This window comes from Oryzias latipes, chromosome 22, assembly GCF_002234675.1.
Source record: "Oryzias latipes chromosome 22, ASM223467v1".
In the NCBI taxonomy this organism is placed as follows: Eukaryota; Metazoa; Chordata; class Actinopteri; order Beloniformes; family Adrianichthyidae; genus Oryzias; species Oryzias latipes.
Window position 1 is genome coordinate 14,175,996 of NC_019880.2, and position 27,734 is coordinate 14,203,729.

A 27,734-nucleotide genomic window follows, 5' to 3' on the forward strand; every position below is an offset into this window, starting at 1 on the left:
AGCACTGTGTGGTGCCTGAGGTGTGGTGACATGATGTGAGCTGACAGGTGGCACCATAGGTAACAGAGCCCAAAACTCCCATGATGCTCCCCACTGGGACCTTGTCCCACCTCTCTGACCAGCATAATGTGTTCAGCTTTGCCAGTTTGTTTACTGAGGCTCACAGACTGCATGAAAGTCACTTGGGATGCAGATTTTATTAATGCTGTATACATCTAAAAATAATTTAACATTTCAGATTTTTGAATTTCAAAGAGATTAAGAAAAGATAAGAGCCAAAACAAAGATTTCTTCTGATTTCTTTAATATTTTCTTTCTTCAAAAGAAATGCACGATTCAACAAAGCTGTTACATACAAATGGCCATACAATAGCAAGGTTTTGTTTCACGTTTCAGTGATAAGTGCCATTCATGTCAATTATACACTTGAACATCAGCAATAGTTCAGCAATAAAATAAAACATAATCTGTTCGTCCATGTTCAGAGGAAAACGTTCTGCCACAAACTACATACTCTAACGAATTATGTTACCACTTTAGTAACACTACTGTACAAACTTACAACAAATAATTAAACAAAAGTTTTGCATAGCGTCATTATAATGTAGACACAGTACTATAAGGCACTTGAAGAATTTAGGCTTTTTTTTTTATTTACCCTCCAACCTGTCTTTATGCTTCTCTTGCCTTAATATGCAATTTCACAAAAAAACCACACACATTTTTGCTAACCTTCTAAATTCCTTTTTTTTTTCTTTTGGCATTAAGTCTCAAGTTTAACATTCATACATTGTGCATAAAGAGACAAGCACGTTATCTCAGACCCCACACAACCCACAGTTCTTCCAAAAGACAAAAACAAAAAAATGAATAGATTGTGCAATGATCAGGTTATGTGGAGTAAAAGGCAACACACTGTCAAAGACAAGTCCAGAATCTCAAAGTGAACCCGCTCACTTGTAGCAAGTGACAGGTCCATTTAGACTGTACTAACATAAACAAGTCCAAATCTGGGCTGAGTGTTAGTTTTTGTAGTCGTAGAGTTATCTTAGTTGCAGGAAGGATGTCTTTTCACGCAGAAGGAGGTAAGGTAGATGCTTCATCCAAGCTGATCTTCATACTGTTTACGAAAACAGTCACCAGCAGGAAAGAAATCCCAGCAGCGCTCCTGATACATCTTCCACACATACGACTCCTGCATGGAGAAAAAATGACTTCATCCTAGTGTTTTGTGAGGTTTTGCTTACAAAAAACCTTTAAAAATCCAATGACTTTTACACAGATAAACATTTTATACTGAAACTTTAGTTATTACTTTTACCCAATGCACAAAGGCAGAATATTCCTCAGCAACACGTTTGGTCACGCGCTTTTTCCCCCTTCTCAATCCCAGTAATAAATTTAAGATAACAAAGATGAAACTAATGCACAAAGCTTTTTAATTCCAGGCCTATAGCTACCAGTTGTCTGAACCTTGCATGGCGATAAAGTTTTGGAGAAAAAGGCTGAAAAAACTTAACTACAACTGTGTTTTAGGGTGTACTTAAACTGGAAAGTCCTTTAGTCTAGACCGAGCCCACTTAATTTGGTCAGGACTGAATCTTGAACCTTGTGTTTGGTCTGTATTCAGACTGCTGTCTAGCGGACATTTCTGTGAAGGAAAGCTTGTAAACAAAAACATGTGATTGGGTAGGAATTATGTGGGTGGGGCAAAGCAATTAGAGAAAGAACAATAGAGGCCCATGCGCTTTGCCGTGCTTCTCGTGATAGTTTACTTATTCAAACTTTAATTTTGCTGACCAATTTTTAACAACTGTACCAACATCAGGTACAACACTTTGGTACGGCGGAGGCATGCTGCAAGGCGGTTACAGAGGAGACGACTGCTAAGAAGGTACGCTGATAAGTGTCTGATAAGTATAGATTTTTGCGAAAAAAGTGTAAGAAGCAATGTGTATCACTTATTGTTGCTCCGCTACTCTGTTTACATCCCATACTGCCCGGCTACGGTGGCTGTTTGGTCCAGTCGTTCCGACATCTTAATGCTGTTTATACACATATAATTGTTCATTATTCCTTCCAGTCAGCATATGCCCATTCATGTGACAGTGATACTTTACCTGGCCAGTGTGCTCCGTTTCATCCTTGTTGATAAGGTACATCAAAAAAAACCTTTTAAAAATAAAAACAAAACAGTTCAAAGCTAATTAATTTCAACAAGAATACAATGGGGTACAGGGATTCTGATGTAATAAGCTTCTAACATCACTCAGGTGTATGTTTTATTCTCTGTTTTGTGGTGGTTTTTACCAGTTCTGATGAAAGGCTCTATCTCCATTACCATGTTCTTTTATTAAATGAAGTGTAAATGGCAACAGACTGCTTTATCAGCGAGCATCACAGAAACTGAATAGCAAATGAAGTCACGCTTTTGCACACCTTTTCTCCAATAAAGTTCATGGATTTGAAAATGTAATGAAGCAACATAATGAGGTTGCTGCCCTGTCAACCTGTCAGGTGAAAACTAGATGATTTTCTATTGTAATTATTAAAAAAGAAATGACAGAAGCGTGCAGGAGAGGCACACTGATATGGAAAAATATATATATATATTTTTTAACCTGGAGAACTAACATTTAAACATCCTGAGAGTAATTTAAAGCTAATCAAATGAAGTTGCTAATTTTGTGGTTGAAATAAAAAATACAACATATGATGGTGAGATATGATTATTATGACTCACAGGTAGTTGGCCAAATTGTGCTCTTGTAAAGTGTGGGTCTCGAAGCCATGGGGGGTTGTGTCAAAGTAGTCATTTCCGATGCCACAAATGAAACACTTGGTCTATAGATGGATAAATAAAAACATCACTTAGATTTTTGACTTGATTGCATTTGGTGCATAAGGATTTTAGGACACTTTTCAAAGATATAAGAGTCACCACAATCTGCAAACGAAGGTCAAACCCCCAATCTTCTTCATTTCCCTCCTGCTGCTCAGAAAACCTCATCAGCACTCTTTATGCAAGTGCAGCTGCAACTAAAATGTCAGCTCACCTCCATGTCCTCTTTGACTTGTTCCTGCTGGTCTCTCAACTCTCCAAAGGCATCAATAATCAAACCTGCAGCCACAAAGGAATAGCCGTGAGCATATAGTATATACTGCTACTCCCTTGGGATATAGTAGGGAGCGTAACGTTGAGAAACTATTGTATAGAGAAGCTTTGCAATGCGTCCAAAGTGTCAGCATGTCAGTGGTAAACAACTAGGGCTGCAGTCTTTAGGTGGATTTTTGCAACTGCTGGAAAATGTAACCTGAGGAATGAGTAACGATGGAACGACTGACAAACCCTGGATGATGGCCAGGAGGATGACAATGACAAAGAAGAAAAAAGTGATGTCAAAAAGGATCCTGTAGAGCTCATAGGGATCGCCAGCTGGGTCCTCGATCTCATCTCCAATGCCTCCTCCTGCTCTCACTCCAACGTACATGTGAAACAGGTAACACTTTAAAAAAAAGAAGGGAGTCAATTTAGATGCTAAATTAAGTTTAAAAAAAGTACTTAGTCATGCAACAATTTTGCAAGTTCTCTCACTTAAAAAGATGAGAGAGACCTGCAATTTTCATCATAGGTATACCTCATCTACGAGCGTCAAAATGGGAACAAAGAATCCAGAAAATCACATTGTCTTATTATTAAAGAACCTATTTGTAGTTGATGGTGGAACATAGGTATTTATATAGATAAGGAGTTCAAAAAGTTTTCATTAATACAGGTAAAAAGTGGAGGACAGAGGAACCTCTTACAGAAGAAGTCAAAGGTCTGTGAGAGCCAGAAATCTTGCTTGTTTGTAGGTGACCAAAAACGTATGTTCTACCGTGATTTACAAATAAATTATTTTAAAATCAGACAATGTGATTTTCTGGCTTTTTTCCCCATTTATCTCTCATAGTTGAGGTATACCTAAGATGAAAATTACAGGCCTCTCTCACTTTTTTAATTGGGAGAACTTGCACAATTTGTGGCTGACTAAATACTTTTTTGCTCCACTGTAAATTGTGAGTAGCTGGAACATCAGGTCTTGTTTACCGTCATCATATCATCACACTTCATGTCTGGCTCATCGTCATCCTCACTCTTGTTGTAAAACTTCCTGAAGAAGTTGAAGGCCACCACTGTGTAGAGGTAAACCACAACGGCCAGCAGACCCACCGTTAGCACGAGCTGCAGAGGAGGACAGAGCAGACGGTTTTCAGTTCTAAACATCAAGAAAAAACTGAAAATTATTCATCTTTTGGTAAAACTGTCAAAAAGAACTCTGTGGGATTCCCAGTGATTTTCAAATGGATTCAATTATGTAAAAAAACAGGTTTTATGAGTGCAAAGGCAAACTCTTCTGGGTAGTCTGCGCCTGTGAGTTACATCATTTCTGTGATATCTGTTTATATTTTGGGCAGCTTGTGGGGTCTAGATGACCCCACCCTTAATTGACGTGTTAACCCTCCCATGACAAAGGTGGACAGGATTTCATGTCTGTCATGGACACCAGAGAGGATTAAAAATCATTGGAAAAAAGGTTCAGCGTCTTGTGGGTTCCAGATGACCCTATTCCCAATATTAACGCACCTAAGGCAAGCACAAGAGGGCACCTTTTGTCATAAGGACTTATGCTTAGATTTAAACAAAAGCACTAATAATTTTCTTTAAAGTTCATTTAAAAGATCTGTACATTTTAGGTTCATGTTGTTTTGCGCATAAAATTAAGGTTTTAACATAGACAAAACGTTGTAAATAATAGAACTATGTTTTTAGATAAGATTTTCTGAGAATCAACACTGGTGTAGAATTTTTGATCCAATAAAAGAATACACAACATGTGTACAAGATTGGAAAAGATTTTACAGAAAAAGAAATACTCGAATTTGGTACATCTAATTGTCAATTCTCACCTCACATCTGATAAAGCCCATTGAGAAAACTGTTGTGGTTTTGGGCTATACAAATAAATTTGAATTGAAGAAATGTAGACACCATCAAGTACATACATGTTTCCCTCTTTCTTCATTAGAACATACAGGGCTTGCACCTTTCCCTGGGGGCAGCTCCGGCTGTGGTTTTCCTGTCATTTTAATTACACTTGCTGGAAGTGGCTCCTAACAGGCTCAAGCAGGCAAATAGACCCCCTGTTAAAATAACTGACATCATGCCGGACTAACGTAGCGTTTGCCTCATCATTATTATCATTTGGAAATAATTCTCTCACAGCCAGTCATAAAAAGGTTGGACCTTTCAGTATAGAAAAGACAAAAATTCAAACACACATGTCAGACTTGCCTTTCAAATTTTGTTATTAAACAATACATTTCAAGGTAAAGTAAAACAGGAGATTCATTCAGTAGATTGGTGTCTACATTTGTTGCTTTAATTATTTGAGGAAAGACTAAATAATTTCAAAAAATCAAATGATTCTTACGTTTTCATGTCTTTGTAAGTAAAAGAGGCAATATTGGATTTTAGGATACAAAGGTGCTTACCCTTCTGCCTTTACACATGTCTGCACTCCTTCCTATTCAAGAATATCTACATCTTGATTGCAGACACTAACTTGTATCTGTTTTGTTTTATGATAGATGTTAGTGTTGTTGAGTTTGTCTGTCTCCTTCCAGTTTTTTTACAGTTGTACGTACTTTTTTTTTTGTCCTTTAGCAGATTTTTGACAAATGCATTATAGTTTCCTGCATGCTCTCTTTATTGTTTCTATTTTTGTCCATATCTTTCCTATTTTCGCAGTCCAGGGATCTGCAACATTTCACAATAAAAGAGTCATTTGGGTCAGTTTCCTACAGATTAAAACCCAGTGATAGCCACAAAGTCCCACGTTCTTGTTTAGAAAACCACATTTTATGTATGTTTCTGTTTCCTTCAAGCCATTCTTTTATTAAATGGTTTTAAAATTAATTCATCCATCTTCTAAACCCGTTTGGTCCCCTTGGTCCCAGCAGCCCCATGACCCCGAAAGTGACAAAAAGGGTTTAGAAGATGGCCACTCATGGGCGAAAGCAGGGGACATCCTAGATAAGTTGCCAGTCTGTCACAGGGCCACAAATCATACACCCATGCACAATGAAGCATGTTTTTGGATGGTGGGAGGAAGCCAGAGTCTCTGGGGAAAACCTCCACATGCATGGGGAGAACATGCAAACTTCACACAGAAAGGAACCCCACATACAGGCCTTGGGACTTGAACTGGGGCCTTCTTGGAGGGCCCCAGTAGGGCAAGAGCGCTGACCACTGTGCCACCATGCAGCCTGGTTTTAAATATTTGTAATAATTGAAGTAAGACGGGTTATAGCAGAATATAGAATGTTCTTTTCAAAATAAAATACACCCAAATAAGTGTGTCACATAAGATCCTCCTGCTGCGGCATATTTACTTGAAATTACAGTGCAAAAAAGCCATACATGGCATTTTCTATCATTATGACTTTTGGTGCACCTTGATCCTGATCTGACGAGTTAAAAATCTAAACAAAAATGGCAAAAATTAGGAAAATACACACAAATTAATCCTTAATGAAATAGTTTGGATCGAATGTCATTTAGTCATGAAAGCTTAGTCGGTTGTTTTCCTGGCTTTTGAGACAATCTTGAATAAGAATAGGTGCTTTTCTAAATAAAATTAATTACACAAAATTTTCCCCATCAATCATATTAATAATCATAGTAATAATTTTATATTCGTGCATGTTATGAACTGTAAAATATGCACAGGATGAGCCTTTAAATCAGTTTTATGGTTTAGTTTTACTGCTTTGTTTTATCTTAGGAAGCCCACTTCAACCACCAGCACTGGAGTGTCCCCTGCTGTTGAAAAGGAAGAATGACACCCCAGTGCTTTTCCTCACCTGTTTGCCGTTATGGGTGACAGACGAAAGGATAGTGCGAAGAGTCTTGAAGCCCATGGCGATGTCCAACAGATGGGCAGCAAAGAAGAAATTATTGTAGTGGCCCAGGATGGACATGGTTGTGTACCAAACAAGATACAGGAAGGACTGATGAAGGAGCAAAATCCATTAGAAATATAATAAATATGTCAGTCCCAATTAAAAAACATGTTGAATTGATCCATAAAAAACAAAGACAGAACAGAGACTTTAATATGCATGAGACTCACGTTGTCAGTAAAAACGACGCCCATTTTCCACACGTGGTACTTTGTATCAATCGAACTTAACCTGGTGGCAGAGAAAAGGCTCCGTTTTCCACTTGACCCTTTGATTTTGCTTCAGCCAAACCTGGAGGCTATTTATTGGTCTTATCTCTCACCATGACACAAGAGAGGCCTCCTTGGCAACTGTTTCCTCAGTAGGGTTGAAATCCAGGGCACTCTTGTCCAACCCCAGCAGCTCTGCTATCCTCTCTGCTCCATACAGATCTCCATACTTTTTTATCACCTAAAAATAGAAGCCACAGAAAAACAGAAGACATTTTAAAAAGGCTTGATTTTAAACTTGCAAATTTAAGTAAAAGATGTAGCCACTTACTTTGCGTTTGACAAACTTGTCCCAGTAGTTGTTTGGAAAGGAGCTGATAAAACAAGAAAAAAAGGAGTAGTAATAAAACTTTATTTACACATGTTTATGACCCAGAATTTTGGTCAAATTGATGATCTCACGGAGTGTTGATGACCAATCGGTCCCACTGTCCTTTAATGTCATCGTCAGACGGCTGGTCGGTGATGTAGAGGCCGGCAAACTCCAGCTTCCTCGCTATCTCCTTCTCCCGTTTGAACACAACCAGAGGAACCTGCAGCACAAAGCATTTTCTCACTCACCTCTTGTAAATATGGAAAATATTTTAGGAAATTCCTCCATACACATGTCAGGTTTTTTGTGTAGAAGTTCCTGTACCTTTAAATAGTAGTATCCCACTACACAGAGGAAAGATATAATGGTGTGCAGAATGGCCAGACATCGAAGAGTCGGGGCCATGTAACCCGTGCTCTCCTGAAGAACGAAGTACTCTAGAGCATCCTCTTCCTCTCCGGCTCTCCTCCTGCTGGTCCAGGGGTCTTCTTCATCCGAGTAATCCCCAGTCACCTGGAAAAAAAAAGGCCACTCTTTTTTGTAAACGCCTACATTTTCTCTCTCTGGACGGTAATGAATGAAAAAAAGAATCATACCTTGTAGAAAAGAAGAATGAAGTTGATCGCAAAGGCAACAAAAAGGGCCAAAAAGCGAAGGTTGTAGAAATTCCTGGCCAGGTAGTTCTTAAAAATATGAGGAAAAAACATGCAATAAATATTTCTTTACAGCAATTATATGTTCTATTTTACACAGATGTGAGCTACTGTAATTTTCATTTAGGCAATATAGCACACGATTGTTGTACGAGATTAATTTAAAATCAGACTTGTGTTGCTGTGTAGAGGCAGAATATGCTGCCCTTGGCTAGATTAAGGCCTTATTTGAGGTTTTATGTAAAGTGATGTGCCGTGATGTGCTGTAACGCACAAGGTTTTTAAAAAAACACAGAAAGGATTTTACTTTTTTATAAACACAGCATTCACGCCCCGGGCTTTGAGGAAACCATCTCACCAGCATTTTAGTCTGGTAGACTTCCAAGCCAGCAAAGAAGCTGGCCATGAAGGCCTCTGGTGGTTCTTTTTTCACACCGAGTCTTTTCTTTGGAGCTCGCTTCTCCTCCCCTGGACTCTCTGGAGGGCCTTCGTCTTTGGCCTTATCGTTGTCTTTCTTTTCCCCGTCCTCAGAGCTGCAACCACAAAGGCTTTGTTAGTGAAACGTCATGCATGCTGTGAGAAGTGTGAGAAGCTGTGATAACTCAAAACAACCTTTAAGCCTGAGTCTCATACACCCGTACGGGAGGTTGATCTGCACGGATGCTGCAGGTTTTTGGGTGGTTCGGGCTTGTAGAGAGTCTTAAGGGGAGTGCAGGTGTGTATTACATTTACTTTGAGGCTTGTGTGGCCACCTTAAGGGGCGTCACAAAATGGAATGTACCATTGTCATGCGTTTGCTAAGTGTATCTTTCACACACTTAACGATGTTCTGGTGCTGCTGTTGTACAGTACTCTAGTCATTGGCACGTGTTTAAACTAATACGAGGAAGAGAGCTGCATCAGTCCTGTCTCAAAGTCTCTGCACTGGCTGCCTGTCAGCTTCAGGATTGATTTTAAGATTCTTCTTCTAGTTCTTAAATGTCTTAATGGATTGGGTCCTTCCTATTTATCAGATCTCCTCAGTCCTTACAAACCCTCCAGAGCTCTCAAATCCTCAGGTTCTATTCTCTTATCTGTACCCACTATGAGAACCAGGACTCATGGTGAGGCCTCCTTTCAGTCCCAAGGTCCTCACCTGTGGAATAACTTACTTGAGGATCAGAGAGTTTCTCCCTCTCTGTGGAGATTTTTAATGCAAATTAAATACACATCTTTTCAACTTAGCTTTTATATAACTCATTTAATAAACCTACTTATTTAAGTATTATGCCTTTTATGGTTTTTCATTTGTACATTTTTTCTTTTCTATCTTTTTATCTATACAATTCCTCCCCAGTGTGTAAGCCACAGCATTTCCTGACCATCTTTTTATGTTCTAATCAATTGTTGTATGACTTGTCTTTTATGTTTTCCTCCATAAGAGGCATCCTAGCTCTTTACCGACCAAATGCTGCAGGGATGGGGGTGTGCATGTGAAATGTCAGTGCCCGTAAGACGACTGAAGGACCCCCACACAAACTAGGTTCCGATTGTATAATTTCCTTATTTCTAACAGTCAGGCTGTTTATCTACCCATAAAGGCAGTTCTGACGAAGGCTTTACATCTTTTTACCAAAACACCTGGTTGTTACTCTGGGTGCATTTCTGTCAGCAAAAGCTGGACACAAAACACTCACTCTCCTTTTTCTGAGTCTGATTTGTAGTCTCCATGAGCATCCCGCTTCTTTGCGGCCATCTATCACAAAGACAGGAAAGCTTAAAGCATTTTTTTAAAGTGATTTAAAAAAAAAAGACAAATTGAAGAAGCCTTTCAGTACCTGTGCCTTCTTCTGCTTTACAGCACTGGCTATGGAGGGAGCATCTCCCACCACCACCTCAGAAACATCTCCCAAACCGGGCTCACTCCCATGTTTGCCCTCCCTCCTAGGCTGTATGTTCAGTAACTCAGCCATCAGGTCGGCCTCTGCTGCCCCGCCCTGAGCCATCTGACCCATCTCCGCCAACACCGACGCTTCGTTCGTTTCCATCTTTTCTGTTTCCAGCACATCTCCGTGGATCCCAAACTGAGTTGGGTCGGGCATGTTTCCCAAAATATCTGTCACCTTCATGTTCTTAGCGCCTTCGACAAAACCGCCCCCAAACAGAGTGGTCCACAAGATGTGGAAAAAGCCCCAAATGAGGCTGTAGATGAAGTGGAAGAGGCCTGTGATGATCATCCAGAAGAAGGAGAAGCAGCCCTTCACCATCTCCTTCACGTTCATCTTCTTGAACTTCCTGTACTTCCGCCTCATGCTCTTCAGAGTAAGCTGCTGACGGAAATGACTGAGGCTCTTTCTCAAGGAGATGCATGCGATGGTGAAGGCGGAGGAAAACTCCATCATCACCGTCTCCTCCTCCTCCTCTTGGTTCTCCACCACACTCTGGCTGTCCTCCTCATCATCCTCTGATCGCTCGACCGGGTCCGGCTCTGAAATCTGCGACGCCAGCTGCATCTCAAAGATGGTGTCCTCGCAAAAGTTGACAAACAGCTCCATCTTCTCACTTTCTCCGCCTTCGTTGACCACATCAAATATGAACTGCCGTTTGGACTCTTTTACCTGGGGCTTTTCCCACTGTGTGCGGCTCGACTCGCTGATCTCAAAGTAGACTCTCTCAATGCGCTTGGCCCCACCCATGATCTCGATGCGGCCCAAGTAGGGCTCGAAGTAGCTGAGAACGCTCTCTGCCAGGTCGAGGAAGGTGGAGAGGCGAGCGTCATGTGGCATGTGTTCTGACAGGTTGGTCAGCAGCACGGCCACGTTGAAGCCAATATCCTTGGCTGGTTCGTGGAACCTCTCCACAAACTGTTTGTAGCTGAACATGTCACTTTCATCAGCTTCAGCACACGATAGCAGAAACTCAATCTCAGACTGGGAGTACTGCTTCTGGTTCTCCATGGACTTCTGGAAATCTTTCTTTGAGATGACCCCTTTGCTGTCTGAATCATACTCCTTAAAGCTATCCGAGGTGGTCAAGTCCTTTAACTTGAGGAACATGTCGAAGAATTTAAGGATCATTTCCACGTTGCTGGAGGACTCAACCAATGTGTCCACCATTTGCTTTCCAATAGTCCCATTGACGACATTTCCTATCGGGCAGAAAAAGGGATTAAAGCAGCTTGTGTCAGGAAAAGAAAATGTTTAATAGACTTAAAGGACACAAACCTTCAAGAAGAGAAAGCATCATGACGATCATATCCTTCTGTAGGTCCAGGAGCTCCTTCAACAATTCAATCTGACTAGAGTCCTGTAGACAGGAGAATAAAAACTCAGTGAGCAGAAGCAGTTTCGTCTCAAGGATGCTGATGACCTCTATAATGACCCTGACTGTTTCAGACGGTGCATGGGGCCACAGGTCTCTTTATGTAACACTCATCAATCATGGCCAGGGCTGATGTTATTCCCCTGTCTGGGAGCAGATGGTTGGGTCACTCTGACTCATTTAGGGTCTCCACAGAGCCTCTACTAAAGATGCTATAAATCTTAACCACACTTTGACAGGCAAAGTTCTACCTCCACCTGCGCTCTCCCTCAGATCGTCGGGCTCCAACACTGCAAAAACACAAAATCTCACCAAGTATTTGTGTCTAGCTTCTAGTTAAAATTTCTTATTACACTTAATATAAGAAAAAACAACTTTCGGGTACCTTTTCAGTAAAAGCTAAAAATTTGTTTTAAGACAATAAATCCTAAATCAATCTTTTTGAGTAATTCCATCTTGAAAACATCTTATTTTAATCAATATCTCTAATAAAAGAAGTACTTTTTTACTTTACATTATATTTTTAAACAGAATATTTAGTGATCTTGTTTCAAGACACAAAGTTGCTCGATTTAGGAAAATTGGAAAGTTAAGTTTGACTCATAAAAGAGGAAAAATGTATCTTAAAATGTGCATTTCTAATCCAAATTCAACATTATCATAGTCTAGAAGGAAGGATAAATTGACTGATGTAGAGCTTACAAAAGGGTTTAATTCATCTGTAACCCCCCTCCCCCTCACCACACACAGACACACACACAAATAACAACTTGTTTGAAGATGAAAATTACCTTAATATAATAGCCGAAGACAGAAATAAAACAGACTGAGAAACAAATATATAAAATAAAACAGATTATAAAACTCAAAAGGGATACTGTATATAAAGAATATTGAAATTTAAACTATTAAAGCGTTTTCAGTCTGAATGGAAGTTTCAGTTATAGTAACCCTTGTGCTATCCTAGGCACTTTAACATTGGGAGTTGGCTCATCTAGACCCACTAGAAAGTGTGTTGAACCTTTTTTCTTTAATGATTTGTTATCTTCACTGGTGTCAACGGATTACATAAAATCTTTCCACCTTTATCATGGTAGGAATAGGAATAATACGTCAAAGTATGGGTGGGGTCATCTAAGATAGCACAATGGTTAACCCATCGTCACTTGAAGCAGCAGGGAGGCGGCTCGCTGATGCTGATAACAGATGACCTGATCACATGAACCTGGTTTATGTTAGCTTTTCTCCCTTTACATATCATAATTTATTTATTTATTACAGTTTTGTTCCTAAAAAATAAATACTACAAAGTAACGTGTAAAGTAAAGTGTCTGATGTTTTTCAATAATTACGTTTTTTGGGGTGACTAGAATCGGTTTTCTGCAGTCTGCTTCCACTGAGGTTCTTCTTATGGCAAGAGTGACCTCTAGTGGTGATATTTATATATTTTTAAGACATCAAATCAAATGTAACTTCTTTATAAAAACATTTTTTTAAAGTTAGGAAAGTAAAAGTTGATACAACCAAGTGGGAATATACAAATGGTAGTAAATGTGCATGCTTTATTAATTTAAGCTAGTGAGGCAAAAGTGGTTAAGACTAATTGTGCTCTCTAAAAGAGTAAACATAAACTCTGTTTTACCAAATATAAAAGGTATTCAAACAGTCAAGGAAATTTTTGAGCAAATTATTTTTAGAGTCTGTAGTGAGAGTCCACAAACCTGAGATAACTTCATCTGCATGTTGGCAAAAACATGCAGGAAACCCACCACTGCATCCCAGAGCCTGCTGTGAGCCAAACTTTGCTGATTACCAATGCATGGACCCTGGAGAACACAACATGCGGGTCAAAACACATGACAAAAGAGGCAAAATATTTACAGATTTTATTAATTAAGCTGTAGCATAAGGCAGAAGTCAGACAACACACCTGGATATACTCAGTTAAAGAGTTGAAGACCTGTTTGGCCACTGACAGGGCTTTTGAGAAGTTCCTCTGTCCAGCTTCATCGATGACATCCTTACCAGAGTAGTACCAGTAGAAATCACTGATGGATTCCTTAAATTGGGAGAAATAAAAACCATAAAATTCAAAGTCTTTCAAAGAGTAGATCCGTCTGCCTGTGCGCCACACCTGGAGTCTGAGCAGGTAGTCCACAGTGCTGATGATGATGTTGACTGTAGTTGTGTTCCCCGTTTGAGTTCTCAGGAAATTTTGAAAATCTTAAATGAAACACAAACGATTATCAGCTTTTGTTTTTTCGCTCTGAAAAACGCAGGTGCAGGCAGCTTTATTTTGAAGTGGGAAAGAGAATACCATTGTTGTGTCCTTCACAAAGGAGCTGCAGAAACCTAAATAGGTCTTTGGTGAACTCATCATTTTGCAGAACTTTGGAACCTGAGAACAGAAAATCAGATTATTCGTCCCTTTCGGTACTAAAACATGCAACCTCCACTTTTTAGGCGTTAACTTTTTCGTTTTCTTGCAAAAACGTATACAAGCCATAACTATATAGACCAAAACATAATCCTTATTAAAGGAAATGATGAGTTTTGTAACACTCTACCAACAAAGCTTTGTGGTTTTCTCCAAACAAAGCTTTGGGAGATTTAATTGGTAACACTCTGGTTAGTTTGTTTCATAAAGTTTTAGGAAAGAAAAATGGATCACACGCAAATAACAAGCACTTGTAAAAGCTGTGTTAGTTTTGGTAGCCTGACATAGGCCTCATATCAGAGCATGCATTTATATTTTCAGTCCAGGTTAAAAAGAATGGAGATTAAATTGCATTCAGAAGTAAGAAGTGTGAAGAAAAAAGGGAAGAAAGGGATGGACAAGGAAGAAAATAAAGATTAGAGCAGAGAGGGGAAAAAAAGGAAAAGTCAGCATTGCAATAAATAAGTATCTAAACCGTGTATTTACCCCGCTCACTCACGTTGACTGCGACCGATGACATAAAAATATGACCAGAAGGGAACAAACAAAACAAAAGCAGACATAAGCAAAGGAGAACACATTTAGATTCAATCAGAAAACAGAGAAGGACTGTCACTACGCACTCCAGAGACACTGAGCTGTCACATTTACACTACAGTCGTCCAGCTCGGCAGGTGTTTAGAGGTTCAAGTTACCGTCACTTATGCCTGAACTTATGAAGTGGTAATGAGCTGGGGAATGTATGACAAAAGGATGTTTACATACTGTATGCAATCCATCTGTTATTTTTTTCATTTTTATTTTTTTTAAATAATGGAGAACATGACCCAGACAGGACTTGGACATACAGTAGCACAGGGTTGGCAGGATGACACGACAGCACCAAACATGGAGATGGACCTGGGCCACAAGAAACTAAAGGCAAAAGGTTCCGTGAAGCTTGAATTATTTGTTTTGTGATCATTTAGAGGTCAGACCTGACACACAAGAGTTTCAAAATAGGATAAAGTTGATTTTTGGAAGAATTAGCAGTAAAAATGAAACATTTATTTCATGGAGTTTTTCTGTTGCAAGATTGAAAAGGATTTGCAGTTATTCAAAAGGTTGAACATTTACTATTGAAGTGCTGTCCCTTTTTATATTTTCTATTTTTTGCACATTTTTGTATTTGTATACTTGCACATTTTGGAACACCCCTCACTTTTGCACATTGCTGTCACTATTCTCTGCTTTTTGGAACTGCTGTGACAATTGAATTTCCCCAATGTGGGATCAATAAAGAATATCTTATCTTATCTTATCTTATCTTTACGTAAGTATTGCTTTGCAGACACTCGTGGTCTGCCACGTTAAACTAACACCTATGTTGGTTACTGTGGTTTATTCTAAAAGGGACAAGTAGCAAACAAAAATCGACAAATTATTTGCTTAAAAGAATAGCAAACAAGCATTTCTCCATAGAAAGTTTGGCTTTCACACTTACTTGATCCCTCCTCAGTTACCATTCCCAAACCTTCCGCCTTGTTCTGCCTTTCAAAAGCATTTAAGTCCAAAACACTGTTGACAAAAAAAGAAGCATTTTAGACTGTTCCTTATTAAAATGATTTTATTTGTTACATTTTTTGTAGAAATGAAGAAATGTTTCATTTTCTGATGATGGAGGACTAATTTTAAATAGAATTAAACTTAACATTTCGAAGTATTTCTTTATTCATATTGTTGTGAATCAAAGGCAGACAGCTGTTTGAAAAAAATGTGTATTTGTGATGTATAAAAACACGCTGCATGGGCAAGGGAACGTTGGGTGCAGCAAAACAACATTGACCTATAGTGAGGGGCTGCGACTGTTCAGCTGAGAGGAAATGAATTAACAAATTTAACATCAAACATTTTTAAACTGAGTATGTCAGGAAGGAGTCAAAGAAATACAGGCAAAACACAAAAAAACCCTGCAAAATCGAGACAAATCCCAGCAAAAATGTTATGCCAGCTGAAGCCGCAGCAGCCATGGTTCCAAGCAACAGATCGTGCTCCAAGCGCTAACCTCACTTTCCAAAAAGCTAAAGGACTTGAAACAAGATGTACAACAATAACTTGGAAAATTTAAGAATAAGGTCAGCTAAAGGACTTGAAACAAGATGTACAACAATAACTTGGAAAATTTAAGAATAAGGTCAAGAAGAATTTGAAAACCCCACACCAAAATAAAAAGACATACAGTCTGGACCATAAATATTTGGACAGAGACTCGTTTTTTCTAATTTTGTTTCTCTACATCACCACAGTGAATTTTAAATCAAACAACTCAGATGCCGTTAAAGTGCAGACTTTCAGCTTTTATTCCATGGGTTGAACAAAATTATTGCATAAAAATGTGAAAAACTAAAGCATTTTTTAAACACAATCCCTTCATTTCATTTGACCACATCTACCACTCTTAATCTATCATATGAATAAAGTTTAATAAAAAAATGTATTAAGTTAGGAATAAAAATGAATTTTTCTTGGTTATATTTTGTTAAAGTGTAACGTGGTTGTGGGGAAGATCTTTAGACTTCACTTGGACCTGCAGGGCTTCAAATCCAACCATACATTTCTAACTTTGACGCATGCCTGTTTAGTCAGTATTCATTACCTGCACGATATCATCAGACCGGACAAGCTTTTGAAAAATCCAACATCCCGTTTCTCCTTCAGGTAGTCCAGCATTTTCTGCAGCAAAACAACAAAACAACAATAATTGGCGAATCTCAAGTAGTCAAAACTCCAGCATGAGGAGCGATGCAGACCTGTTGGACCAGAATGTTCCCCCCGTTGAGGATGGAGATCCCAAGCTTTAGGGTGAAAGTGACTGTAGCACCAAGGCGACCTGGAGGAATACAGATCACTACTGGATGAAGTAAGTTTGCTGCAAGACAGATCAATATGAGTTTGCCCACCGTACCTTTGCTGGCACTGATCATCTGAAGCACCATCTCTGCAGCTCCTCGGTCGTGTAACCTGGCCTGCTGATAAAGCATCTTTTGCTTCTCCATTTCCTTTTCCTGCAGAAATTAGAGGGTTTCTTTTAAAGAGAACTTATAAAATATGAAATGAGATGCAGAAATGTTTTCCTGAAAAACTGTGGAACCTCAAATGTTTTCTCTTTCCCTCCTTCCTCTTCTTCTTCTTCGTCGCCCTCAGCGCAACTCTATACAAAATGCACAAATATAGATAAAATATATATTATTGGAGAAAAGCAAATAATGTAGAAATGTATTTTCTGGAATGACGTACCTTTGCCATCATATCCGCATAAGCAATATACAAGGGATCTTCTTCTAAAGCGCTGTCAGAAAAAAACGCACCATTTTAATGGATAAAAGCTTTTGTTTCGAGCATTTACATTTTATTTTTATGAAATTAGTTAAAGTGATGATATATATCCATTAAACAAAAGGAAAATGCATAAATAAATTAAAAAACAATGTTTTGTCTTCACTACAAACTGCTATGGCCACGATTTATGGCCATCTTTATAGGCTAAGAAGCCAGCCAAAAGAAGCCAGCCAAAACTATTATGTGTCACAGATGGAGCAGCTTAGTCCAGATGCGTGTGTGTGTGTGAGTGAGTGTGTGTATTCACCTGCATTCAGTCAGAGCATTGTGGCTGAAATGCAGAATGAGCTGGTGAAGAGGATCGGGCTGCTTTCTGACTTCTTCCTCCTCCTCCTCCTCTTCCACTTTAGGTTGTGTTTTCTGCAGAAATGCCGCGTGAGTTTTGCAACTAAGTCAGGTAGAAATCCTTTAAAGTCATCCATGACGAATGTGTTCGGCGAACAAAGCTTTTACAAACTCAACAGAATCAGGATGCATTGGGAAAATAGACAAAACGAAAGCATGCAAAGTAAAACACAATTGAATGCATGGATTTGATGACCAATGCAACTGCTCACATGCAGAAAAATGCCCAAGGATGAAAAAATGTTCAGCAGGGAACCAATAAAAAGAGTTGAAACATGTCTCCTTTATTCCTGAAGGATCTTGTAGTTGTATAATAGGGAGGAGAACTGTCCGTCCTTAACTCACCGCAGCTTTTTTCTGTCATAAAAATCACTTCTTTTATGTGTAATGTTATTTCTATGAATATAGTTTCAAGGAAATTGGATTTCTTTTGGTTTTTGTGCTGAAAAGCACTAGAAAGTGAAACATAAAGCACGTCATTGAGTATCTTTAGTCCCAAAAATGCATCATTTTCAATCATTTTGTGTTTAAAAGGTAAAATACCTTAATGAATCTTGTGCGTATTTTGCCTAAAGCAAACTTAATTAAGAAGAAAAAGATTTTCATTTGTATAAAAACAAACATATTTTTTCTTCGTGCAATGTCACAAATAATTGATTCATAATCAAATTTGAAAGTCTGTTCTTTTAGATGTTTCTTTCTTGTAATAAAGAGAAACTGTTCCAAAAAATATTTTTTGCTGTGGCAGCTCAGCGTTTCCGTAGTTTTTGACATGTTCTTTATTATGCTGCAAAAATAGGCCCCCAAGAAATAGGTCAAATATATCAGATATCTTTAAATCAGTAAAAAACTGCCAAAATGGTATGAAAAGAAGACTTTTTTTTCAAGAAAAATTTTTTTTTCTTAAACTAAGATTGTTTTAATTATTAAAAAGGATAACTTTTCTTGTAAGACTGAAAATAAGACATTTTCTTGAAACAAGAGTCATTTTACTTTCTTGAGATTTAGTATTTGCAGTGTTTATCTGATCCATTTTTATAAAACGTGACTCCAGGAAGATACTACAAAGTGTAAAGGTCACCCAAAGAACTAAGAACTCTCATTACTGTCTTCTCATTGCAAAATAAAACTAAGTCAGTGGATGGTGTGTTGATTGTCAGGATGTAAAAATTTAGGAAAGACGAGGACTTTCATAAATTTCAAAGGTAAGCTCAAGCATCGAGATGCTTCCTTACCTTCGCAGGATGGGAGACGGGAGTCAATCGACTGGCTCTGACATCAGCGATGATGTCATGCTTGCCAAAAATGTGTCTTGTTGAAAACCACTGCATGGATGACCGAGAGTGACTCAGTGACTCACAGTGGAAAAGTCTGGGAGCTTTTCTTTTCTATTTTCAAACCAACATAAGTGCTTGAGAGCTGTATTGTTAGAGTGACGCAGCGCTCTCTGATCACAGACATTGGTGGGAGCACGCAAATACTTACTGCGAGGTCCTGCACTAGCTTCTCCTCAAAAGAGTACTCCTCTGTTTCTATCCATATTCTCTGATAGGCCTGGAGAAAGAGGTTAATAGAGCGATGCCTGGGAAGTGGGGGAGAGGAGATTAGCCTGGGTTAGAGAGGAGAAGCGCAAAAGGAGGGAAGAGGTTTCATTTCAGAGCGGGTTGGTGCTGGTTAGTTTGGGGAGCAGGCACATCCAACTGGTCACTGTGAATGAGCAGGGTGGGGCCAGATTTTGACCTAAAGTTTTAAAAGTTTTGTGCTTTTTTCAATAAAAATAACAGCCTCAGGAGAAGAATATCAACACAAATCCCCATAATATGTTCTCTAAAAAGTATGTTGATAACAAAAAATGTTTTTAAAAAGACAATCAAAACTGTATTTCCTTATTTCGAATGTCTTTTAATACAAACTAACAGCAAATGTGACGTATAAAATCACTAGCAACACATAGTTAATTCATATTTTGACAAAAAAATACTGTTTTGATAAAAAACAAACAATAAAAAATATTTTTTTAATTAAAAACCAATATTGAAATAACATGAGAAGATGAAGAAAACAGATTTTCTCTTTTGTTTACATAAAATCTTATTCATTTAAAATCAATAGAAAACCTATTAAGTAAATAAACGTGTTTGTAATCATTTAGATAGGGCTTTTAATTATCTAAAAAAAATATATTATGAATATATAGATATATTTTGAGCAAGACGCAAGAAACAGAACAAATCTTAATTATAATTTGACTGAGTATTTTTTTAAATTTCATGAAAGGCAAATGGTCTTTTGAATCAGATTTCAATTTCTTTTTAAAAAAAAATGTCTTCAACTGAAGTAATTAGTTATTTTCTCTTGTTACAAGTGATATGTATTGCTCTGATAACTGGAGATAGTGTGCATTAACAAAAAAAAGTTGTATATCTTTAAAAAAGGTACATATACATATTTAAATATTTATAATTTTTTACAAATATTATGTATTATTTTTAGCGCTACACATTTCAACTATCCCGGACCAATTAAAATAAGACTAGAAATATACTTTTTAAGATAAAGGTGACAACATTAGATGTAAATCTTAAGCTAAAAAAGCTTATTTTATTAGAGATATTACTTAAAATTAGATGTTTTCAAAAGCAAATTTTTCCGCAAGAAATTCAACATTTGTTGTCTTAAAATATTAGATCTCACTAAAAAGTCACTAGAGTTTTGTCTTACATTAATTCTAAAAAGATGTTCAAAATAAAAATGAGACAAAAATATTTGGTGATATTTTGTGCTTTTAGAAAGCTGCTTTTATTCAGAAGGTCATTTTATTTCTTTTTTATTAATTTATTCTTAGAAAACAGGGTTTGTACAATGATTGTTCTTTTGTGTGGACCAGTGAATATGCCAGGGACAGTAGGAGGGAAACCGACAGCAAAACCAGAGCATCAATCTGAGGAGAGAACCACGATTCAAAGGGAAACAGCACACGGATCAGCACTACGTTACCGTCAGCATTGAGAGCAGACTGTCATAGTCGGTGTTTTCATGTATTACCTCCAGCCAAAAGTGTCGGTAGATATTCAGGAAGTAATTATTATTTTTGTGCCTGAAGAGATGAGGTAGAGGTGACACTGCCGTCAAAAACCAGGATGAGAGAACCACACTGAATATGAGGCCTTTCATACGCAGATGTATCAATATATTAATCAAAAAAGGAAGAAGAAGCTGCTCCAGAACTGTGTCAACAACTCAGAGTAAATGAGTCATGCCGTCAGGTTGGCGGGAATCATGGTGTGAGCCCATATTGAGCACAGGCACCCCAAGGTTGTGCCTTATAATTGTTTTCCTCGCTGCTTTAGCTCTCCACCCCAACTTCCTGTGACTCTGTAAGGAAGCAACGGCCCATGAAATTGCCAGAGTCCATTTTTCACTACTGCTGTATGCAAGGAACAGCTGCAGGCTAGACAAGTCCCCTACAGAAGGAGAGAGGCTGTTTGTTAATGCAGGACCAGAACCAGAACACAGAACAGGAGTCTGGCGGAAGAGGTGACACCACACCAGCTGTTGTACTCTCTAACGTCTGTGTAAAGTACTGAAGGGAGGTCCCTGCCACTCTATACTGGAGTTGGGAACTTATGCTGTGGATTCAAACTGCAATAAACACACAAAAAAGGAAAAAAATGTGAACATTTTTAGATTTACCTTGGCAGATTGTAGAGCGGAGCCATTCGAAAGCAAGCGACAACCGCTCGTTTTCTTTGTTTGGACAGGAGCTTTTGCCAAACACATTTTTTAGATCGCAGTGGCTGCTCCACCTGATGAGGGGAAAACAGAAATCATTCAAACACAAAGATGGCGTTTTTACAATAAAGCAAACCAGAAATCAGCATCCCAGCATTTGAAGTGACGTGGCTTTTATTATTTAATGATCTTTTCCTCACCGCTGAACTAAGATGACTCATTCTGGACTCTACTGTCTAAAAACATCATTAAATACTCATAAAAAGTTTCAGCTGTTTCATCAACAGAATCTTTGCGGTTATATGTTTGTGGAAGGATCCCATGTACTTCAAAACTTACTATGCACTATGTTTTCAAATTATTTGTGAATTTCAAAACTGTACTAGGAACCTTAAAAGTCCAGGAGGAACGAAATCCTTGCATGACCAGGATGACTAATAATGTCCAGACATGTGTAAGAAAGATCAGGGTTTGTCAAAAGAGCTTAAAATTTCAAAATGACTGAAGTTCCCCTTAAATAGTATTTAAATGGTATTTAATTTCTGTATTTTTGTAAAATAAGTCACTTTTTTTGGGATATTTTGACCAGGGGTGCAACTTACACTCAGGAGCAACTTATATGTGATTTCAAGAAAATGAAATAAAGGCTCATATTTGTTATTTTCCCACTAACAACCACTAGAGGCCAATGTAGGTGTATGCATCTGTATTTGCAACAGACAGCCACACAGAAGAAGAAGCGCATCTGATGGTTCACCACATGAACTTTATATTTTTCTTATTTGCATCAAGACAATATTATTCTTATCATTCTTATTATTCTTGTCCCTCCTCAGACTGATGCGGGACAACAAATCTTCAAAATGGGTCACAGAGAAGCAGCTTCTGCAGTGAAAGTTAAAGATTGCAGTAAAAAAAAAGAAAAGAACTCTTGAACCCAGACATGGAGATGTGTTTACTGATGCTTTTTAAAATAAATAAACCTGATCTGTCAACGTCATCTGTGTCTTCCATTCATTGTAAATTGATGTACAGTCAATGCTTCCATTTGTCGATCAGGCTAAAAACTTTTTTTCTTCTTGATTATATTTTTGTTTTTTTTTGGCTTATATGCCTGAGCAACTTGTCCAAAACATCCGGTATACAAAAATGCCATCTTCTGCTTTTCATGTGATCAAGAAATTTGCTTTTCTCTTTTTTTAAAAGGATCATACTTTTTTGTGCTGTTACTAGAACTCCTTAAAGCCAGTTATCATTTTTTCCACTTCTGAGTAGGTTTTGAAAACCTTTCAGAATAAAATCAGTTTCCTCGGAATGTGACTGCATCAACGTTTGACCTGCTCCAGGTTGAAGACAGCAGCAGAGATCCTCTGGATACGATCCACCACCCGCTCAGGGTCGGGAGGCCCCTCGGTCCTCATTGCTATGTCCTTGTACAGGTTTAACTGCCACCTCACAGCAGGATCTTCAGACTAAGAACAACAATTATACATGCGAGTCCAACTGATACAACCTGAAATGATTTTCAACAGCGACACACTTACCTTTTCTCTGAGGTGGAGATTCTGGTGAATGTGGTCTTTCACTTCGTCATCTGTGTCTCTCTGCACAGCATCCATGCAACAAAAAACCCAGACATGTTGCTCTAAAATTCAATTCAAACAAAATAAAATACTCTTTTCTGTTAGAATTAAAGATGTATAACAAAAAAATCATTTTCATTAGTTCATTTACCAATTTAAGTAAAACACTGGAATATTATTCTATTATTGAATTACATGTACCGGTAAATGTAAGGTACTTAATGTAGACAATTTAGAAATAGCCGTGCACACAATTTGTAAAATGTAGAGACGGGTTATAAAGTTGTTGTTGACCCTTTTTATGTTAATAAGTTAAAAAAAAAAACTTTTTCTGCACATAATGTATACATTTTATGTGAGTGTGTGTTCAAATCCAAATGAGGTAAAATGCAAACTGAAAGAAAGGCAAATGTATAAAATAAATGACAAAAATTAAGATTAAGAAAAAAATAATTGACCTATAAAGTCAGTACTAATGAGATCAGAGAACTGTTGTGTGACCTTATATGACCTTGTTTGGCTCTTGCATAAGAGTTTGCATCTCCATTCATGGAGGGCTTCCTCACCATGAGGTAGCGCATCTTGGCGAGAGAGATGAGCTCCTGATCTCCAGGGGTGCACATGTTCAGACCGATTGGCAGCATCTTCTTTAGAGCAGCCACGATCAGAGAGGTCTGGATGGAGTAGAATTCACCTCGCCTCTTTTTGTGTTTCCTCTCTTGGTCTTGTCCACCAGACTGCAAAGTTTACAGTTAAACATTAGAGAGACTGGGTAATAAACTGTAAAAAAGATTTGTATTTAATAGAAAAACTGTCAGACAAAGACATGATCTGCTTTTGGTTTGTTTGCTTTTTGTTAACATATTTACATTTTTTTAGAATTTAACCCCCTTTACGGCATTTGTTGCTCATTTGGATTGTACCATTTAATTCCGGTGAACGGAAAAAAAACAAAAGAATAATTTTTCTTTATTGTTGGAATTCAGGAAAGAAGGGGTTAATATATAAAAGCTTTACTTATTCATTTCAGTATTTTAATTAATAATACATTATGCCTCTGTACATTACCTGAGGAAAAATTTACTGTATGAAAACCAATGTTTCTGCTCAACACATGATGCATTCAAGGCCATGGAACAATTTTAAAAAAGAGAACAACATTCACTAAAATGTGTGCTTTTTTGTACTATCAAAAAAAATAAGCAGTTAAATTAAGGAGCTGATTTGTGATTTTCACTTAGTTTACTCAAAATCAGGCAAGTTTTTTTTTCAATTTTGCAAACTTATATTTAGAAAAGTTAGATTTTAAGACATAAGCTATTCATTTATTTACTTTTTATAGTAAAAATATGAATTGACCACCGTTTTCATGTGTAATTGAAACTTCCGATGTCAAAGCAATGTGAAGCCATTCAGCTCTGCTTAAAGCTGCAAATTGTGTTTTATCCTCTTTTTTTTGATAGAACAGGAAGGATTATATTTGAGCAACAGCCAGAAGAATTCAGGATATATACTTTCAACGTTATAAATCTATAAACTGGTTAAAGTTATGAGTTATACAAAGGTATTAACAAAAAAGCCTTTTGTCACATGTTGTGGTTTTATAAATCAGGATGTCATAGCATACTCATAAATAAAAAAAAGCTGAAAGGTGAAAGGTCTGTTTTTTTATAAACAAGAAATCAATTTCCCTTTTTTTCCTGAATGACCATAAAAGCAACCTCAATGTGCTTCAAATGCATCATATAGTTTCCATGCAATATGTTATTTTTGGCCAGCATTAGTTATTTCATTAATTTTTAATATTTATTATTTATAACATAATGCGTTAAAACTCTTATAATTGTGCAGTAACAAAAGGTAGCCAGCTGACCTGAGCAAACACTGAAATGTCCAACAAATGCAACATCAATAAAGGTTCTGAGATACTTGGTAGACAAACGACAAATATTTAATTTTATTTATTATAAATGGACATTAAAGTTAGGTAAAGATGGACTAAGACCCAGAATTGATTAAAATTGTATAACTCATAAAAGCATCACATTGTTTAAGGACCATTTCAAGGCTTTTTTTTTTCAAAGAAACCATTTCATTAGTTAAAATGTTTTGAAAGTTACTTTTTTGTTCTTAATACATAGTCTATCTTTTTTGTACAAATATATTCTTTACAAAAGATGTTAATTTACAGTTAAAAACAGAATTTTTACATTTTTTTATTTTTTCTTATTTAAAGTGAGTCCAAAATGCTTCTATAGAAAGCTTCTCACAACCTCTTCTTTTTTTAAATGATAAAAAAACAGCAAGTCTAAAAACATAATTTTCATTACACATGAAAAATGATTAAATGCTTTCATATAAAATATAAAGGTTTGCAATTTAATCAGAAATTATTCAGCCAGATAAGGACTTTAAAAAGCCTTTTAACATCTCAAAATGTTTTTTTCCTTTTTCACAGATGACAGACTGACTGATGAGCACTGACTACAACAACGTATGACTACCATCAAAACACACTAGAACTATACAATCAGCTGCAAAGACAAACAAGATCACATGACTTATATTGGATTAAAATGAGGCAATGACGACTTTAACAGTGACGAATGGAAACCACATATAACCTTTTAGCAGAACTACACTCAGCAGCACAAGCTATTGGCTCCTCTGCCTGCTGACTAAAGAGCAGAAGCCAATAAGCTGGCAAGCAAACAGCTCATGCACATTGTTACCTTTTCCTTAAAGGACTGAGAGATGGAGGGATTAAAAGACAGAGAGGCAGGTAGAAAAAAAACAGGGTGAAAAGGATATTAATGGAGGTGCACATGGGTGTGCGCTAAAATGAAAACCATGTCTTTGCCATTAACAAGGCTATACATAGCAGACAAGAAATAAGACGCTCTAGCCTCTGTGACAGCATCAGTGGCTCAGGAGCGAGTGTTAGTTTGTGTTTTGTTATCGTGAAAAGTGTGCATGTTAACACACACACACACACAACACATTTGTTTTTCCAAAGACATGAATTTGAGGAGTTTGTCCTCATCTCAGATATGTGTGTGTGTTAACAGTGTCTAACATGTGAGCACATGTACAAATTTATGCATTGACATGGCAGAAAACCTGTTAACATGTTCTTTCAAAATAAAAGCAACTAATGGCAGTTCTGTTTCATCTGTTTTGAAGAGAAGCGGAAGATGGATGAAAGTGTGTTAGTTAGTTGCAGTCCTGTTTTCTAAATAAAAAAAGGTGTGGTGAGAAAGCGGGAACATAACCGACCTTTGACATCTTTGTTTTGCTGTCTCCAGTCAAAAAGGAGAGATTGTTGATTTCATTCTGTACCACAAAATTCTGCTCTTCTCTTTTAAAATTCTGCAAAAAACAAAAAAACCAATTAGTGTTGATTCTAATATGACATTGGGATTCATGTTAAAGTAAGATCAAAACTTGTACATGTGACTTGCACCACAGGATAAATATCTCTGCGACCATTTTAAAGAGCTCGTTGGAGTCCGAATCAGGTTCTTTTAGCCACCGGGACCTGAAGAAACACACAAATACAGATGCACCCCCATCTACTACTGAGGATTTCTGCTTCACTGTTTGCTTAAGGAACAACTCTGACCTGTTGTTGTCCACGTAGCGGATGAGCATGGGGTAAAAGGCGTACAGGTCCCTGCAGAGCACTGCAAACTCGTCCAGGATTAACAACTCTGCCTCTTGGGTGTCCCCCTTACAGTCTGCTTTGAGGAGCTCTTCTTCAACGACCACCTTCACCGTCTTTTTCTTCAACTTCTCCAACGTAGGCAGGAAGTGGCTCTTCAGCAGGTCCGCTCGGGCCTTGCTGATGATGGGCTGCACATAAACTGCAGCAATGCAAAATGGAGTATCTTTAAGTATATTCCATCTGTCTGATACAATCATAGAGAACTGTTGCAATATCTACAACTCACCCGCGATTCTTTTCATCCATGAAGCTTCATCAATACCAAGGTTGTTGTTGAGGATCTTGAGGATGTTTCCAAGAATGAGGCTGAGGTGCTCCGAGGTGACGGTGGTGCAGAAATTGCTCCCTCCGCTGGATGGCTGGTTTTCAGGACCCTTCTCCCACCAGTAGGACAGGTAGTTACACAGCATGGGCAGCACCACCTCGATCACGTGAGGCATCTCTGTATAGCGAGCTCCAGACTCTGCCATGTCATTGATGTCCTTCATGAGGCCGTCCAGCCGGGGCATCCCTGGACACATCTCCTCCACAGAGTCTCGTACTCCTAGAACTAAAAACATCCCACTTGACTTGACTGAGACAGTAGAGCTCTTTCTATCTGCAAAAGTTTGAGTATTTATTAGGATGACGTGTCTCACCAGCTCGATCTCTGGCGGTCTTGGTATTAAACACTGAGCAGGGGTTGTGCGTGTTGAGTTTGGGCTCCAAAAAGGCTACCGGCATGGCCCCCGCCAGAGTGGCCAGACACTGACCAAGAGCCGGCAGCTGCCTGAGATGAACAAACACTCGACACATCAGTGTGCTTCAGTGTTTCATGTAAAAGTGCATTGATGGTACTCAGGTACCTCTCCACATAAATGTTTTTCCCGGTGCCCAAGGCATAGAGGCTGGTCAAAATTCGATAGCAGGACACCTGAACATCATCCACTGGGAAAATGAAAACATAGCAATTGTATAAACTGCTTTTGAAAACCACATCTATTTGACTGAAACTG

General features: G+C 38.0%; 1 protein-coding gene across 16 annotated transcripts in view; it reads right to left on the reverse strand.

Annotated features, from left to right (window-relative positions):
• Positions 1–283: 283 nt before the first annotated feature.
• The window catches only part of LOC101172039 (ryanodine receptor 3-like), a 115,803-nt gene continuing 88,352 nt past the window's right edge, over positions 284–27,734 (reverse strand). For 6 of the 16 annotated variants that reach the window (XM_023951503.1, XM_023951502.1, XM_023951499.1 and 3 more), the window contains 42 exons: positions 27,585–27,666; positions 27,378–27,508; positions 26,966–27,289; positions 26,638–26,878; positions 26,466–26,553; positions 26,292–26,384; positions 25,748–25,762; positions 23,582–23,752; positions 22,977–23,036; positions 22,770–22,904; positions 21,394–21,506; positions 19,186–19,282; positions 18,936–19,025; positions 17,603–17,715; positions 17,254–17,305; positions 17,108–17,167; positions 16,922–17,021; positions 16,767–16,846; positions 16,613–16,689; positions 15,461–15,534; positions 14,464–14,481; positions 13,858–13,938; positions 13,675–13,763; positions 13,471–13,599; positions 13,262–13,366; positions 11,444–11,525; positions 10,058–11,367; positions 9,917–9,975; positions 8,599–8,773; positions 8,184–8,270; positions 7,912–8,100; positions 7,677–7,807; positions 7,546–7,588; positions 7,328–7,455; positions 7,176–7,236; positions 6,907–7,053; positions 4,091–4,225; positions 3,350–3,506; positions 3,057–3,121; positions 2,744–2,844; positions 2,121–2,172; positions 284–1,195 (listed from right to left, as the gene is read on the reverse strand). In XM_023951503.1, coding sequence (XP_023807271.1) covers positions 1,100–1,195; positions 2,121–2,172; positions 2,744–2,844; positions 3,057–3,121; positions 3,350–3,506; positions 4,091–4,225; positions 6,907–7,053; positions 7,176–7,236; positions 7,328–7,455; positions 7,546–7,588; positions 7,677–7,807; positions 7,912–8,100; positions 8,184–8,270; positions 8,599–8,773; positions 9,917–9,975; positions 10,058–11,367; positions 11,444–11,525; positions 13,262–13,366; positions 13,471–13,599; positions 13,675–13,763; positions 13,858–13,938; positions 14,464–14,481; positions 15,461–15,534; positions 16,613–16,689; positions 16,767–16,846; positions 16,922–17,021; positions 17,108–17,167; positions 17,254–17,305; positions 17,603–17,715; positions 18,936–19,025; positions 19,186–19,282; positions 21,394–21,506; positions 22,770–22,904; positions 22,977–23,036; positions 23,582–23,752; positions 25,748–25,762; positions 26,292–26,384; positions 26,466–26,553; positions 26,638–26,878; positions 26,966–27,289; positions 27,378–27,508; positions 27,585–27,666 — 5,636 coding nt within the window. In that variant the 3' untranslated portion in view covers positions 284–1,099. The remainder of the gene's footprint in view (positions 1,196–2,120; positions 2,173–2,743; positions 2,845–3,056; positions 3,122–3,349; positions 3,507–4,090; positions 4,226–6,906; positions 7,054–7,175; positions 7,237–7,327; positions 7,456–7,545; positions 7,589–7,676; positions 7,808–7,911; positions 8,101–8,183; positions 8,271–8,598; positions 8,774–9,916; positions 9,976–10,057; positions 11,368–11,443; positions 11,526–13,261; positions 13,367–13,470; positions 13,600–13,674; positions 13,764–13,857; positions 13,939–14,463; positions 14,482–15,460; positions 15,535–16,612; positions 16,690–16,766; positions 16,847–16,921; positions 17,022–17,107; positions 17,168–17,253; positions 17,306–17,602; positions 17,716–18,935; positions 19,026–19,185; positions 19,283–21,393; positions 21,507–22,769; positions 22,905–22,976; positions 23,037–23,581; positions 23,753–25,747; positions 25,763–26,291; positions 26,385–26,465; positions 26,554–26,637; positions 26,879–26,965; positions 27,290–27,377; positions 27,509–27,584; positions 27,667–27,734) is intronic. The other 10 variants (XM_023951500.1, XM_023951497.1, XM_023951504.1 and 7 more) reach the window with 6 other exon arrangements.